This window comes from Manacus candei, unplaced genomic scaffold, assembly GCF_025592945.1.
Source record: "Manacus candei isolate 608988 ecotype Guabito, Panama unplaced genomic scaffold, ASM2559294v1 h1tg000078l, whole genome shotgun sequence".
NCBI lineage: Eukaryota > Metazoa > Chordata > Aves > Passeriformes > Pipridae > Manacus > Manacus candei.
In genome coordinates this window covers 3,905,874-3,918,364 of record NW_026138126.1, presented here as the reverse complement: position 1 = coordinate 3,918,364, position 12,491 = coordinate 3,905,874, and the positions used below count along the sequence as shown (strand labels likewise).

Here is a 12,491-nt window from a genome sequence, read left to right as displayed (position 1 = left end):
GGAAATCAGGGGTTGGAGAATCATTGTTGCACAGAGCAGCAGCACAGTGCAGACACTTAATTTCTATTGCCCTGAGCCTGGAAGCAGCAGCAGTGTGTTAAATTGTCTGCTCTGAGCTCTTGTACAAGTTTAACACTTGATGTTTGGAATAAATGGCCCGAAAATGCTGATTTTTCTTCGGAGACAAGAGATAAGTGACAGGGACAGATCTGAGATCATTAGAATGGCCAAGGAACAATAAAAACTCTGTTCTAGCTGAATAGGTTCCAAATCATACCCTTCCACTACATCTTAAGAGCTCTTTAACTCTTAGCTCAGGAGGGAAAAGCTGATTTTCAGCACCATTGCAGCAAGTGCCACTGGAACAGGCTTGGTGTGGCTGTGAGCAAATATACAGCTTTCTCACTGCAATATAGCAATTAAATCCCAATGGCTTCTCTAGTTTTCCACATCCTGCTGCCTCTCACCAGTGTCTTAGGGTTTCATCTTGAAAAAAGAAAAGAGCATCTGCTTGGATGGTCCTGCTCGTGGCAATTCAGCTCCCCCCCCACCTCCTTCCCTTCCTTTCTTTATTCTCTAGTTTTAATTTGGCTTGATTTTCTGTTTACACCAGTAGAGATGACCTTGAGAAAGGAGGAAGAAGGAGATTTCAGAGTAATCAGGGTTTCAAAGTACATCTTGTGCTTCGTGCTGGTTATTTGGACAAGCTGAGTATTTATAACTCGAGGTTTTCAGGATTTCTGACCCAGATCCCATAACAGTGCTTTGTTTTGGTTTTTGTGACTCAGCTTTGCATTCATAATTTATTATGTTGCTATTAATATATTCAGAACTCTTAGCAGGTTGTCTTGGGACACGAGAAAGGAGAGTCTTTAGTCTCTGCTGTTCTCCTGGGGTGCTGAGCAGCAGAAATCTCTCCTGTGAGTCAGCAGGTGTTGCCTGTGGTGCTGTGCCTGGTGAGAGTCCTGCAGACTGGGCTACAAACCTTCCCTCTGGTGCTGGAATCCATTTCTAACTGTCTCTGCCCCATCCCAGGAGATGTTGCTGCAGTGGAGGAATTCCAGGCTCCTTTAGCATCTTTTTATAATCCCGTTGCCCAAAGCTGTGGTGTGGGGTCCTATGGAAGGGGTTTGATTTCCTCACCAAAACCCCTTCCCCTCAAAGATATCACAGAATCCCTGGGTCTTTGAGGTTGGAAAAGACCTCCAAGGTCATCAAGTCCAACCTTTGATCCCACCCTGTCCCCCAGCCCAGAGCACTCAGTGCCACATCCAGGCCTTCCTTGGACACCTCCAGGGGTGGGGACTCCAAACCTCCCTGGGCAGCCCCTTCCAATGCCTGAGCACCCTTTCCATGGAGAAATTCCTCCTGATGTCCAACCTGACCCTCCCCTGGCACAGCTTGAGGCCGTTTCCTCTTGTCCTGTCCCTTGTTCCCTGGGAGCAGAGCCCAACCCCTCTGGCTCCAACCTCTTTCCAAGGGGCTGCAGAGCCAGAAGGCCCCCCCTGATCCCCCTTTTCTCCAGGCTGAGCCCCCCCTGCTCCCTCAGCTGCTCCTCAGCTTTCCTGAGCTCTGTCCATTATTTCCCATTATCCCTGGACACTTCTCCCCATGACACCACATTGTCACACGTGTTTTCCAGCTCTGCTACACGAGGAAGGACAGCAAAGACCTTCCTCTGTTAACCTACAATGGATTTGTGCCTGCAGACCCCTTTCCTTCCTAGAACTGTTCAGGACAGCCAAGACAGGCACTTGGAATTTTACCTCCCTTTTCCCTGCCTTCTGATTCTATAGATTCACTTACAAACTCGTTTGTTCATCTTAATGCAAAGACTTTTAAGCCCAGTTCTACGTGCCAGCTGCTGTCAAATTACCCTTTGGAAGTCAATAAAGCTGGTGAATGGCATTTGTGGTGTTGTTGGGGAGAGAATTCTCAGAGTGTATAGAGAGTAAATATGATCTGGTTTTGTGCAACTGGGGAGAAATCCAATTTGCCTTTCATTCACTGAGTTTGTTTCTCTAAGGAAATTCAATATTCCTTTCTCTGTGATAGAACAAACCAGTTTATCTGAGGGACTGCCTACACAAGCACAGCTATAATTATTTGGGCTGGACTTGTTCCCATGTTTATAAGTTAGTGTAAATAAAGTCATCCCAGAGCAGACTTGTGGGAAATGCTGAGGCTGAGGTATTCCCTGGAAGATTTCAGCAGGGATATTGGCACTTTATCTCATTGTTGGGTTGTTCACCCTTCCTCCTGCAGACACCTTGGTTTTGTGTGATGGTTTATCTGGTTTTCCATTTGCTGGGTTTGACTGGTCAGGTTTGGGGTAGTAGTGGAAGGGTCTGAGTAGGTTGGGGTTGGTGAAACATCATTATTGGGGTGTCACCAGCTCTTCCTCCCATCCTGTTATGGGAAATGACCTTTTGTCACAGCATCTGGAGGTGGAAACCAATCTCCTCTGGAATCAGTGGAGCCCTGCCCTCTGCCTGTGAGCATCTGGTTTCCCTGCCTTTGGGGGAACTGGTAACTCCATCCCTGGAGTGAGGGAGGAGCTGGGCAGTGGGAACACACATCATGGCAGAGGGAAGAGGGGAAGGCAGCTCCTCTCCTAACCTGAGACACTCCCTCAGTGGCCAGCAGGAGTTTTAGCCACTGCTGGAAAATCAGTGTGTGGTTCCCATAACAGAGTTCCATTGGGAAGAGAGGTGGGGAGACTTTTATGGGCCTTTTATGATGATATTGGGATGTTTATCTGTTCCAGAAGTGTTGTCAGAGCCCTGTGAGAGACCTGTTCAGATCAAATGAGTGACAGTGAGCTGGGAGAGACAGGGGCAGTGCAAAGGATGTCTCAGTATCCCGTGCTGGTGTGGGGTCTGTAACAGGCTTAGCTCAGTGCTCTGCCTGATTTATGCTTTAAAGGCATCTTTTAAAAAGTCTTTACAGCAGAAATCTTCTGGTAATAATGATTCAGGTGTCCTTGTTCAATTCTTCATTTCCTGGGGCTGTTGAGCACGTTGACACACACTATTACCCAGATAAGAGCTGGGCTTGCAAATAAAGGGAGGACCAGAGGTTTAGCACAATATGATACAGAATGGGGCCCTCCAAACTTTTTTGATTGCACCTCCTTATCAGCAAAAAAAAAAAAAAAATTGAGCACACTTCCTGATGTATGTCTTTATTTATATACTTACTTCTTTATATATAGCACAGAAATACCCAGGTACACTTGTATTTCTGTGCTGATATGTCTGTTACAGACATACAGAAAAGCAGAGATTTAAAAAAGGAAGACCTAAAGATAAAATAAACCCTACTCTAGAGATATATTTTATTTTGTTAACAGTACAAAAATATTTCCTTCCTGCACCCCAGTGGATGGTTTTGTGCCCCCAACTTTGGAGGCTGCTGATACAAAATACTTGAAATACAGAGTCAGGGCTAATGTAATAAATGACATGAGTTTTGGCACACTGTCCAGTTTCTTAGGGATTTAGATATTTTTCCCTCCAGGAAACATTCATTTTGGCAGCCTTTCTGCTCCAGTCAAGAATTTAATAGTCCATAGAAATGACACAAGTCTTTTCTTTGTAGCATTGGCTTCTCTAGGGCAGTGCTGAGGCACAGCTGGATGTCTGCAGCTCTCAGGGGGCCTGTTGGAAAGGAATAATCCCTGATGGAGCATGTTAGAGGAATAATGCCAGGGTGGGACATGATAGAGGAATAATGCCAGGGTGGGACATGATAGAGGAATAATGCCATGATGGGATAAGAGCAATAATGCCATAGTGGGACATGTTAAAACAATAATGCCATGGTGGGACATGTTAGAGCAATAATGTGAGGATTGTTACATGTTAGAGCAATAATGTGAGGATTGTTACATGTTAGAGCAATAATTGCAGGATGGGATATGTTAGAGGAATAAAGCCATGATGGGAAATGTTAGAGGAATAAAGCCATGATGGGAAATGTTAGAGGAATAATACCATGATGGGACATGATAGAGGAATAATGCCATGATGGGATAAGAGCAATAAAGCCATGATGGGCCAGGTTAGAGGAATAATCCATGATGGAGTATGTTAGAGCAATAATGCCAGGGTGGGACAGGTTAGAGCAATAATTGCAGGATGAGATATGTTAGGAATAATGCCATGATGGGCCAGGTTAGAGGAATAATCCATGATGGAGTATGTTAGAGGAATAATGCCAGGATGAGACATGTTAGAGCAATAATTGCAGGATGGGATATATTAGAAGAATAAAGCCATGATGGACCAGGTTAGAGGAGTAATGCCATGATGGGATATATTAGAGCAATAATGCTATGGTGGGACATGTTAGAGCAATAATGCCATGATAGGATATGTTAGAGGAATAAAGCCATGATGGAACATGTTAGAGGATAATGCCATGATGAGATATGTTAGAGGAATAAAGCCATGCTAGGACATGTTAGAGCAATAAATATGTTAGAGGAATAAAGCCATGATGGAGCATGTTAGAGCAGTAATGCCATGATGGATATATTAGAAGACTAAAGCCATGATGGGACAGGTTAGAGGAGTAATGCCATGATGGAGTATGTTAGAGGAATAATGCCAGGATGGGATATGTTAGAGGAATAATGCCAGGATGGGATATGTTAGAGGAATAATTGCAGGATGGGATATGTTAGAGGAATAATTGCAGGATGGGATATGTTAGAGGAATAATTGCAGGATGGGATATGTTAGAGGAATAATTGCAGGATGGGATATGTTAGAGGAATAATGCCAGGATGGGATATGTTAGAGGAATAAAGCCATGATGGAATATGTTAAAGGAGTAATGCCATGATGGGATATATAAGAGGAATAATGCCATGATGGGACAGGTTAGAGCAGTAATGCCATGATGGAGCATGTTGGAACAATAATGATGGGACAGGTTAGAGCAATGGTGCCATGGTGGGACAGGTTAGCCCAGCACTGGAGCTCTTTGTTGAAAGGAGGGAAATAGTGAATATTGGCTCTTGGCCCAGGAGCTCACTGTCCTTGTTCTCTTGAAACAGGGGAGTGCAAAGTAAAGGCCCGTCCTCCCAAAGTGAAAGGCGAGAGGAAGAAGAAGCACCTTTTCCATCAACACCAGCACCACCTCCAGGCCCCTCAGCCCCCCGTGCAGCCCCCAGTGCCACCCCCAGCCCCACAGCAGCAGCAGCTGGCAGAGGGTGAGGCGGGGGCAGCGCGGCCACCGGTGCCACCGGTGCCCCCGGCGCCGGCCACGGCGGAGAAGAACCTGCCCCCGGGTCCCCTGAACATCATCCAGCCCTCGGAGGCGCCGGTGGAGGAGGAGGATTTCAAACCCAGGCCCATCATCCCCATGCTCTACGTGGTGCCCAGGACCAAGAAGGTGGTGTTCGACAAGGAGCGCATGTCCTGCCAGCAGGCCTTCGAGCAGTTCGCCACCCAGAAGAGCCTGGCATGGAGGGAGCAGGCAGTGCCCCTGGAGATCCCTGGGAAGGAGGAGGAGAATGCAGAGCCAGCAACCCCAGAGGTCACTGCAGAGGTCAGTGATTGGCAGCTTTCCATGAGCAAGCACTGTAAGATCTGCTGGTTTGAAGCAGTAACTTGTTGTAATGAGAGGAGTCCACAGTTGTTGTCCCATCCCTGGAAGTGTCCAAGGCCAGGTTGGGTGGGGCACCCTGGTCTAGTGAAGGGTCTCTCTGCTCTTCCTGAAGGATCTCCATGACCTTCAAGGCCCTTCCTAACCCAAGCCATTCTCTTATTCCATGATTGTTTCTGAGCCTCCAGTGGAATAGTGCCGTGCTGGGGAGCCACAGAGGGCTTTTACAGGGAGAGAGGGAATATTTTCTCACAGTTCAGTCTGTGGTTCAGTTCAGGATGGGGAGCTCCTGGGATGAGGGCTTTTACAGGGAGAGAGGGAATATTTTCTCACAGTTCAGTCTGTGGTTCAGTTCAGGATGGGGAGCTCCTGGGATGAGGGTGGATGTACTTAGTGTTGACTGGGAAATGGGGCAGTGGGTCCAGTACAATGTAAATATGCTGGAATGTTCTAGGAAAATGTTTCTGGTCCTGCATGGCCTGTACATGCACACCACAAGGGTATGTAGTGATAGAACAAAGGGTGAAGGTTTCCCACTGCCAGAGGGCAGAGCTGGATGGGTTATTGGGAAGGAATTCTTCCCTGTGAGGGTGGAGAGGCCCTGGAACAGATTATCCAGAGAAGGTGTAGCTGCCCCATCCCTGGAAGTGTCCAAGGCCAGATTGGACAGGGCTTGGAGAAACCTGGTCTAGTGGAAGGTGTCCCTGCCCATGGCAGGGGGTGGGACTGGATGTGTTTTAAAGTCCCTTCCAACTCAACCCATTCCGGGATTTGATGATCCATAATTTTCATGGAGTTCCCAGCTGTGCATGTGATTGACCAGACTTTTCATTAGCAAATTGAATTGGCAGCTTGCAGATGTTCTGAGCCTGTTCTGACTTGAAGAAAACTCTGTAGTTTACCCAACTTCTGGAGAGTTAGTGTTGGCTTTTATCAGCTACAGGAATTGGCTCAGAAAACTGAAGCATTTCAGCCAAAAAGCATTGAAAAGTTTGCTGTGTGAATTTCAGAACCCTTTTTGACAAGAGTTCTGCCTCTCTTGTCCTGTTCCCTCCTTTGGGAGGCCTATCCAGCTTGTTCTGCTTCCTTCCAGACTGCTTCTGCTTTCTCCAAAATGAAGATGGAGATCAAAAAGAGTCGTCGTCACCCCCTGGGCAAACCCCCGACCCGCTCCCCGCTGTCCGTGGTCAAACAGGAGACCTCAAGTGATGAGGGTGAGTGAAGCACCACCAGGAATGTTTGTCTTGCCTGATCCACAAAATTCCTGAAGCCAGTGCCATAACTGGGTGCCCTGAAACTTTGTGTGTTCCACTTCACTGGTGGAAAATGCAGCGTGTTCCCGTTTTGATAACCCAGCTGGAACCAAAACTCCTCCGTGGGAGGTGTTCCCTTCTCACCTCCCACCCTTTTTTTTTTCTCTCTCAAGAAAAATATTTTGCTGGCTGCAAAGTGAGGCAGCATTTTGGGCAAAGGGAAAAGAGAGTTCACAGAAAATTGCATCTTAAAGGAAAAGCTCCGTGTCAGATATTGGAGCGGAATGAGATCTGTTCCCCTTGGAAGGCAGTGGAGGTCAGGCCTGCTCTTGTGTGTGTGGGGAGAGTTAATTCTAACCTTTTAAAGGCTTTTAATTCATGTCAGTGTTGGGGCCCAACTTTTCTTGGCAGATGCAGAAATGAGAATTCAAGTCTGTCAGTGCTTAACTGCACATCACTGATCCTTCTTTTCCCACATTCCAGTCCCTGTGAATGCCCCAACAGTCTGGACCAAGGGGAAAAAAAAAGACTCCTACCTCTCACTCTGTTTTGTGGTGTAATTTCCCACTTTTGGGTCTTTCCCCATGAATATAGACAAGGCCACAGTAAATTCTGTGTGTTGGGGCAGGGCTGTGGGTGTAGGTGCCAGTCCTTACTCACAGCTCCTCATTCCAAAGGACAACACCTTCCCTGTTCCCTTCCCTTCAGAGAACACATCCCTTGGTTTTAGAGAAGCTTCCTGCAGGAAGGGGTTATCCTGAACACCCCTTTCCTCACCAAGGAGGATGCCTTTGATGTCTTGGGGTGTGTGAGGTGGAGTGAAGAGCTGAGGGGCAGCAGAGACTCGTTACCTTCTCTTGGGGTGAGACCTTGCAGCCAACTTTGTGCTGGAGGCTCCTCATTAGGCAGATTCTTCCCAGTGCCTTGACTTTTGTTGGATGGTGTCTGGGGACTTGGCTGCTGGAGCAGGAGCATTTCCTGGGGGCTGATTTACAGCCCTGCTGGGCACAGTCTGATCAAACAGAGTCTTCCCTCCCCACCAGGGAATAGAAGCAGCTCTCTGCACTCCCTGCTTTTTCAGGGAATGATGTACCAGGATGATCTGAAGGCTGCAAGAGGAACAGTGAGCATGTAAATTAAGCACATAATACACTAAGAATCAGTCCAGACAAATTGTTTGTCCCTCCTTACTTGCAGGGTAGGAGCTGTGTGTCCCCCAGGGTCCATCCTGGGAGGAGAGAAGGTGATAACACACAGCAGTCATTCCCTTTTTCTCTCCCTCTGTCACTCTGGATTAGGATGCTGCTTGCATTGATTTCACTGGTATCATAAATCCCTGCCTGTCACCTGATGTGCCTCAACTAAAATTTGGAGAAACATGAGGTTTTTGACTCATGTCTTGAAAAGAAAAGGCACTTTTTAGGAAGTAACCTTGGTTTGAAGTATGACAGAGCCACACAGACAGCATCCATCACCTCCCAAAGAGGAGTGATTAATTAAACATAATCAAATTTCCACATTGTCTGGCAATTCTGTATTAGATTAGTCGAGGGGAACATTTAAAATCTGAGATGTGAACTCAGCTGTTAATGTTTTACTCCAAGTTCCTTTTATCCTTTCAGGTAACCTGAGAGTCAGAAAATCTTCAAAGGGAGGGAGAATTGGGGAGGAGACTTAAGACCTATAGAGCAGAACATTAACTGCTTATTTCTAGTAATTAACAGTGAGGCAGTGAACAATTTGGTTTAATGTGCTGAGCTCTGGGGATAATGTTCTACCAAGATGTTTTTGACTTCCCTGTTCTCTTGGAAACTTTGCAGATTGGTGATGCAGGGACTGATTTACACTTAGGCTTGTGTGGAAAATTTCTTTAGCACTTACAGTGACTCAAATTTCCTTCCTTAAGGAAGGGTAAGAAACTTGGCCCCCCAAATGGATCCTGCAGTGGTTTAATCCTGAAAGGCCAAGGGCCTTTTAAAGGTTTATGAAAAGCAAGAATTAGCAAACTAATTAGCAGGAGAAGGACCTGGCAGAGCTCTGGCAGAGGGAGGGATGGTGGGGAGAGCAAAGGGAGGGTTTGATGGTGTGTCCTGCATGGAATGGCTGTGAAAGGAACACCTGAACCCAGGATATCCCAGAGCCAAGGTTTGTGTTGGTGGAACAGGAACAGGAGGCACCTTGGGAAGGTTGGAACACTCTGAGTGGTGGGAATTGGGAACTGTCCTGACCAAACCAGCACCAACTGCATCCACATCTTCCAGAGAATGCAGCTCCCACTTGGAGAGAGCAAAGGGACACATCATGTGTTTTGAACTTACTAAAGTTCAAATTAAAGCTTCATTAGGATGGAATAGGTTTCCACAGTGAGGGCAGTAAATCCAGATTTTCTTCTTCCTCCTTCTCATGGCCAGTTCCATTAAGTCATCTCTGTCCCTGTCTTGTCCATCCTCCCCATACAGTAGGAATTATATCCATTTAAGAAGTATTTAATGTATATGAGGAACCGTGGATGAGTTGAATGTTTTTATTTATTGCACTTGTATTGTTGAGAATGAGCTGTTAACTCAACCTTGCTGCCATTTCACCTGTTCTATCTATAAACCTCTCCTGACTGTCCATTGTTTGGGGATTTTATTTCTTTCATTCTAGAAACGTTTCCATTTTCTGGAGAGGAAGATATGAGCGATCCAGAGGCTTTGAAATCTTTACTTTCCTTCCAGTGGAAGAATAAAGCACTTAATTTCCCAGCTGAAAGAAAATTCAATGCAGCTGCTGCCCTGAGTGAGCCATACTGTGCTGTCTGCACCCTCTTCTACCCCTACAACCAGGTAACTCCTCACATGGGATCATTAAACTTGGAGAAGACCTCTAAGATTAAGTCCAGCTCTCAGTCCAGACCCAGCCCCACATTCACCACTAAATCCAGTGCCATATTCCCATGTTTTTTGAATGCTTCCAGGGCTGGAGGCTCCAGCCTGTTCCAATACCTGACCATGCTTCTCAAAAAGAAATTTTTCCTAATATCTAATCTAAACCTCTGATACTGCTCAGATGGATGAATTAGGATGCAGACATTTATAATAAAGACAGACCCCTACAAATTTGCACCCCAAAGGAAAGTGTTTGGGTTTGGCACAGCCTTTTTGGGGTTTTTTTTGTGTTTGTTTTTTTTTCCTGCCTTCTCTGGCTTTCTCAGTGTTCATTTTTTAAAATCACACATTTAAAGAGCTTTGCAAACACTTGTTTCATGTGCAGAAAACTCTGCACATCAAGCTGGTGATTGCTGGTGTTTCAGCACAGGCCCAGACTGCTGAATATATGCAAACAAGCAACAAAATCAAGATTTACTGAGTAAGCACATCCATCATCTCTTTTGGAAACTACCAATATGCTCTGGGAGATGTTATGAGCAGAAAGGCAAAAATTCATCAGATGAATTAGTCATTTGCTCAGTTGTGTATTGATTTGTTCTCACAGAAAGCCAGATTTGGCTTTGTGTGTCCACCAGGAATATGTGCCTTAGATTCCTTGGATATGTGTTGGGAGCTTTTTCTGAGAAAAAGCAGGACCCACCTCTCCCCCCCCCTTCAATAAAATCTCTTTGATTTATTATAGAGACTGAAAATAAAATATCTGTTCTGATTGCTGGATGTTGTTTGATGGTTCTGAGGAAAACTGGGTGCAGCTGGGCTGGTTTAATCCATTGCTTTTAACTCTGCCTGCTACCAGAAACCTTGAAATGTCCTTCAGGAGGAATTCTTGCAGGAAGAATAGGGAAGGATGCCAGAGGGGTGAGAGAGGGGGAGGGAAGGTCTTGCTTTAAATAAGATTTTCCTTTTTATTTTTCCTCAGTGTTTTCAGCCACAATTTAGGAATTCAGATTTTTTGCAAAAGAAAACCAGGAAAAGCTGCTCATTATTCTAAAGCTTCTTTGAGCTTTTCCAACCAAATTACAGGTCCCAGGAGAGGCCTCAGGAAGAGGAGCAAGGCAGGGATGGGCTGTGCCTGGGAATTGGGTTTTAAGGCTCAGTTTTTGGCTGTCTGCTGGCAGGTGCTTGGTGGGTTTTTTGCAAGGGGAGTGCTCAGCCTTGAAAGTTTAAACTGTGCCCAGGGAGGAGGTGATTCCATGTGCTGACATTTCCTCTCCAAGTCCTTACAGGTGGATAAGGAAGCTGGCCCAGTCTCCGGAGGGGAACCATCCTCTTTCATTCACCTCTCCAAGTGTGGCCAGAAGACCAAGCCCCTGATCCCAGAGATGTGCTTTACCTCAAGTGGGGAAAACACAGAGCCCCTTCCTTCAAATTCCTACATTGGAGAGGATGGAACCAGTCCCTTGATATCCTGTGCCAAATGCTGCCTGCAGGTCCATGCCAGTGAGTGTTCCCTCCTTCCCAAAACCTTTGGGGCATTGAGAAACTCCTGAGTTTATTTGTGTGTTGCCTGTATTTGAGTTCCAGGGTTGCTACACCTGTCACTCCTGTTTTTTTTCCTTTTCTACTGCAAGTGTATCTTGGAATCACAGAATGGTTTGGGTTGGAAAGAACCTTAAAAATCATCCACTTCCAACCCCCTGCCACAGGCAGGACCACCTTCCACTAGAAGGAATATCTGTATATTCAAGTCCACCTTGGCAGTCACTGATCTTAAAAATACACACCAATATTCCTTTTAGGGGTTGTTTTTTGGCTGATCCTTTTTCTGTCTCACAGAAAAGATTCTTTCTTTCGATATCTTTCATTTTCTGTAATAAAGCAGAGCTCCCAAGGCTTATTGCACTCTTTCCTCTCAAATATTTCCTCCCAAAATTGCTCTGCTGGGTGAGGCTGTATTGTTCCTGCGTGCAGCAGAGATTATGGAGGAGCTGGAGATACATTTTATTAGTGTCTGTGATACTGTTTGTAGTAATGGCACTTGATTACAAGAGGGAACATATGTCTGTTTGCTTCCCTGATAGTTATGTCTAAAAGGAGATCTGATTAATCCTGGTGGAATGTGTACCTTCAGTGTGGATTGTACAACATCCAGTTAACATTTGGGCTCGTAGGAGATGTGACAAATTCCTGCTCAGCTGTTTGATCTTGACAGATGGGGAATCTTATTTGACTTGCATCAGCTGGAATTACTTTTGTTGTTCCAATTTTAGAGCCTGCAGGTCCCCACGCAGCTCAGCAGGGCTGGCTCTGGTGGAGAACTGGAAGGCAACTTTTATTTCTGTGCTGAATCCCTGATTATGGTCATTCCTGGCTAATAAGCACAGTGAGGATGTTCCTTCCTTCCCAAATTGTGGCCTCTGTGGCAATCAGAGATGCTGCATCTTGTCCATCCATATGTCTGCAATAGTCCAGCCTATCAAAATGGTTTCAGTGGCCAAATTCTGCTTAGGGACAGAGGGGTGTGGGCAAGATGATGTTAATCTGCACACTCAAGGTATAGAGAAAAGCAGCTTTTTATTTTGGCTGTGCTTTCCCCTTGAGGACAGGATGGACCTTAAATCTGCTGGAGTCTCCAGTGAATTCTTGTTTCCTTCTTTGTGCTCCGAGTCTGTGACGTGCCTTTGACTTTGCTGCAGAGGATCCATTTGCTTTTATTGCAGGATTGCAGTGTTGAGAGGTGTATTTTGGCTAA

At 45.9% G+C, this 12,491-nt stretch overlaps 1 protein-coding gene across 2 annotated transcripts in view; it reads left to right on the top strand.

Annotated features, from left to right (window-relative positions):
• Positions 1-12,491, top strand: part of KDM4B (lysine demethylase 4B) — a 95,102-nt gene that overhangs the window by 62,431 nt on the left and 20,180 nt on the right. For both annotated transcript variants that reach the window (XM_051810467.1, XM_051810466.1), the window contains 4 exons: positions 5,063-5,556; positions 6,707-6,827; positions 9,516-9,694; positions 11,017-11,239. In XM_051810467.1, the coding sequence (XP_051666427.1) occupies positions 5,063-5,556; positions 6,707-6,827; positions 9,516-9,694; positions 11,017-11,239 (1,017 nt within the window). The remainder of the gene's footprint in view (positions 1-5,062; positions 5,557-6,706; positions 6,828-9,515; positions 9,695-11,016; positions 11,240-12,491) is intronic.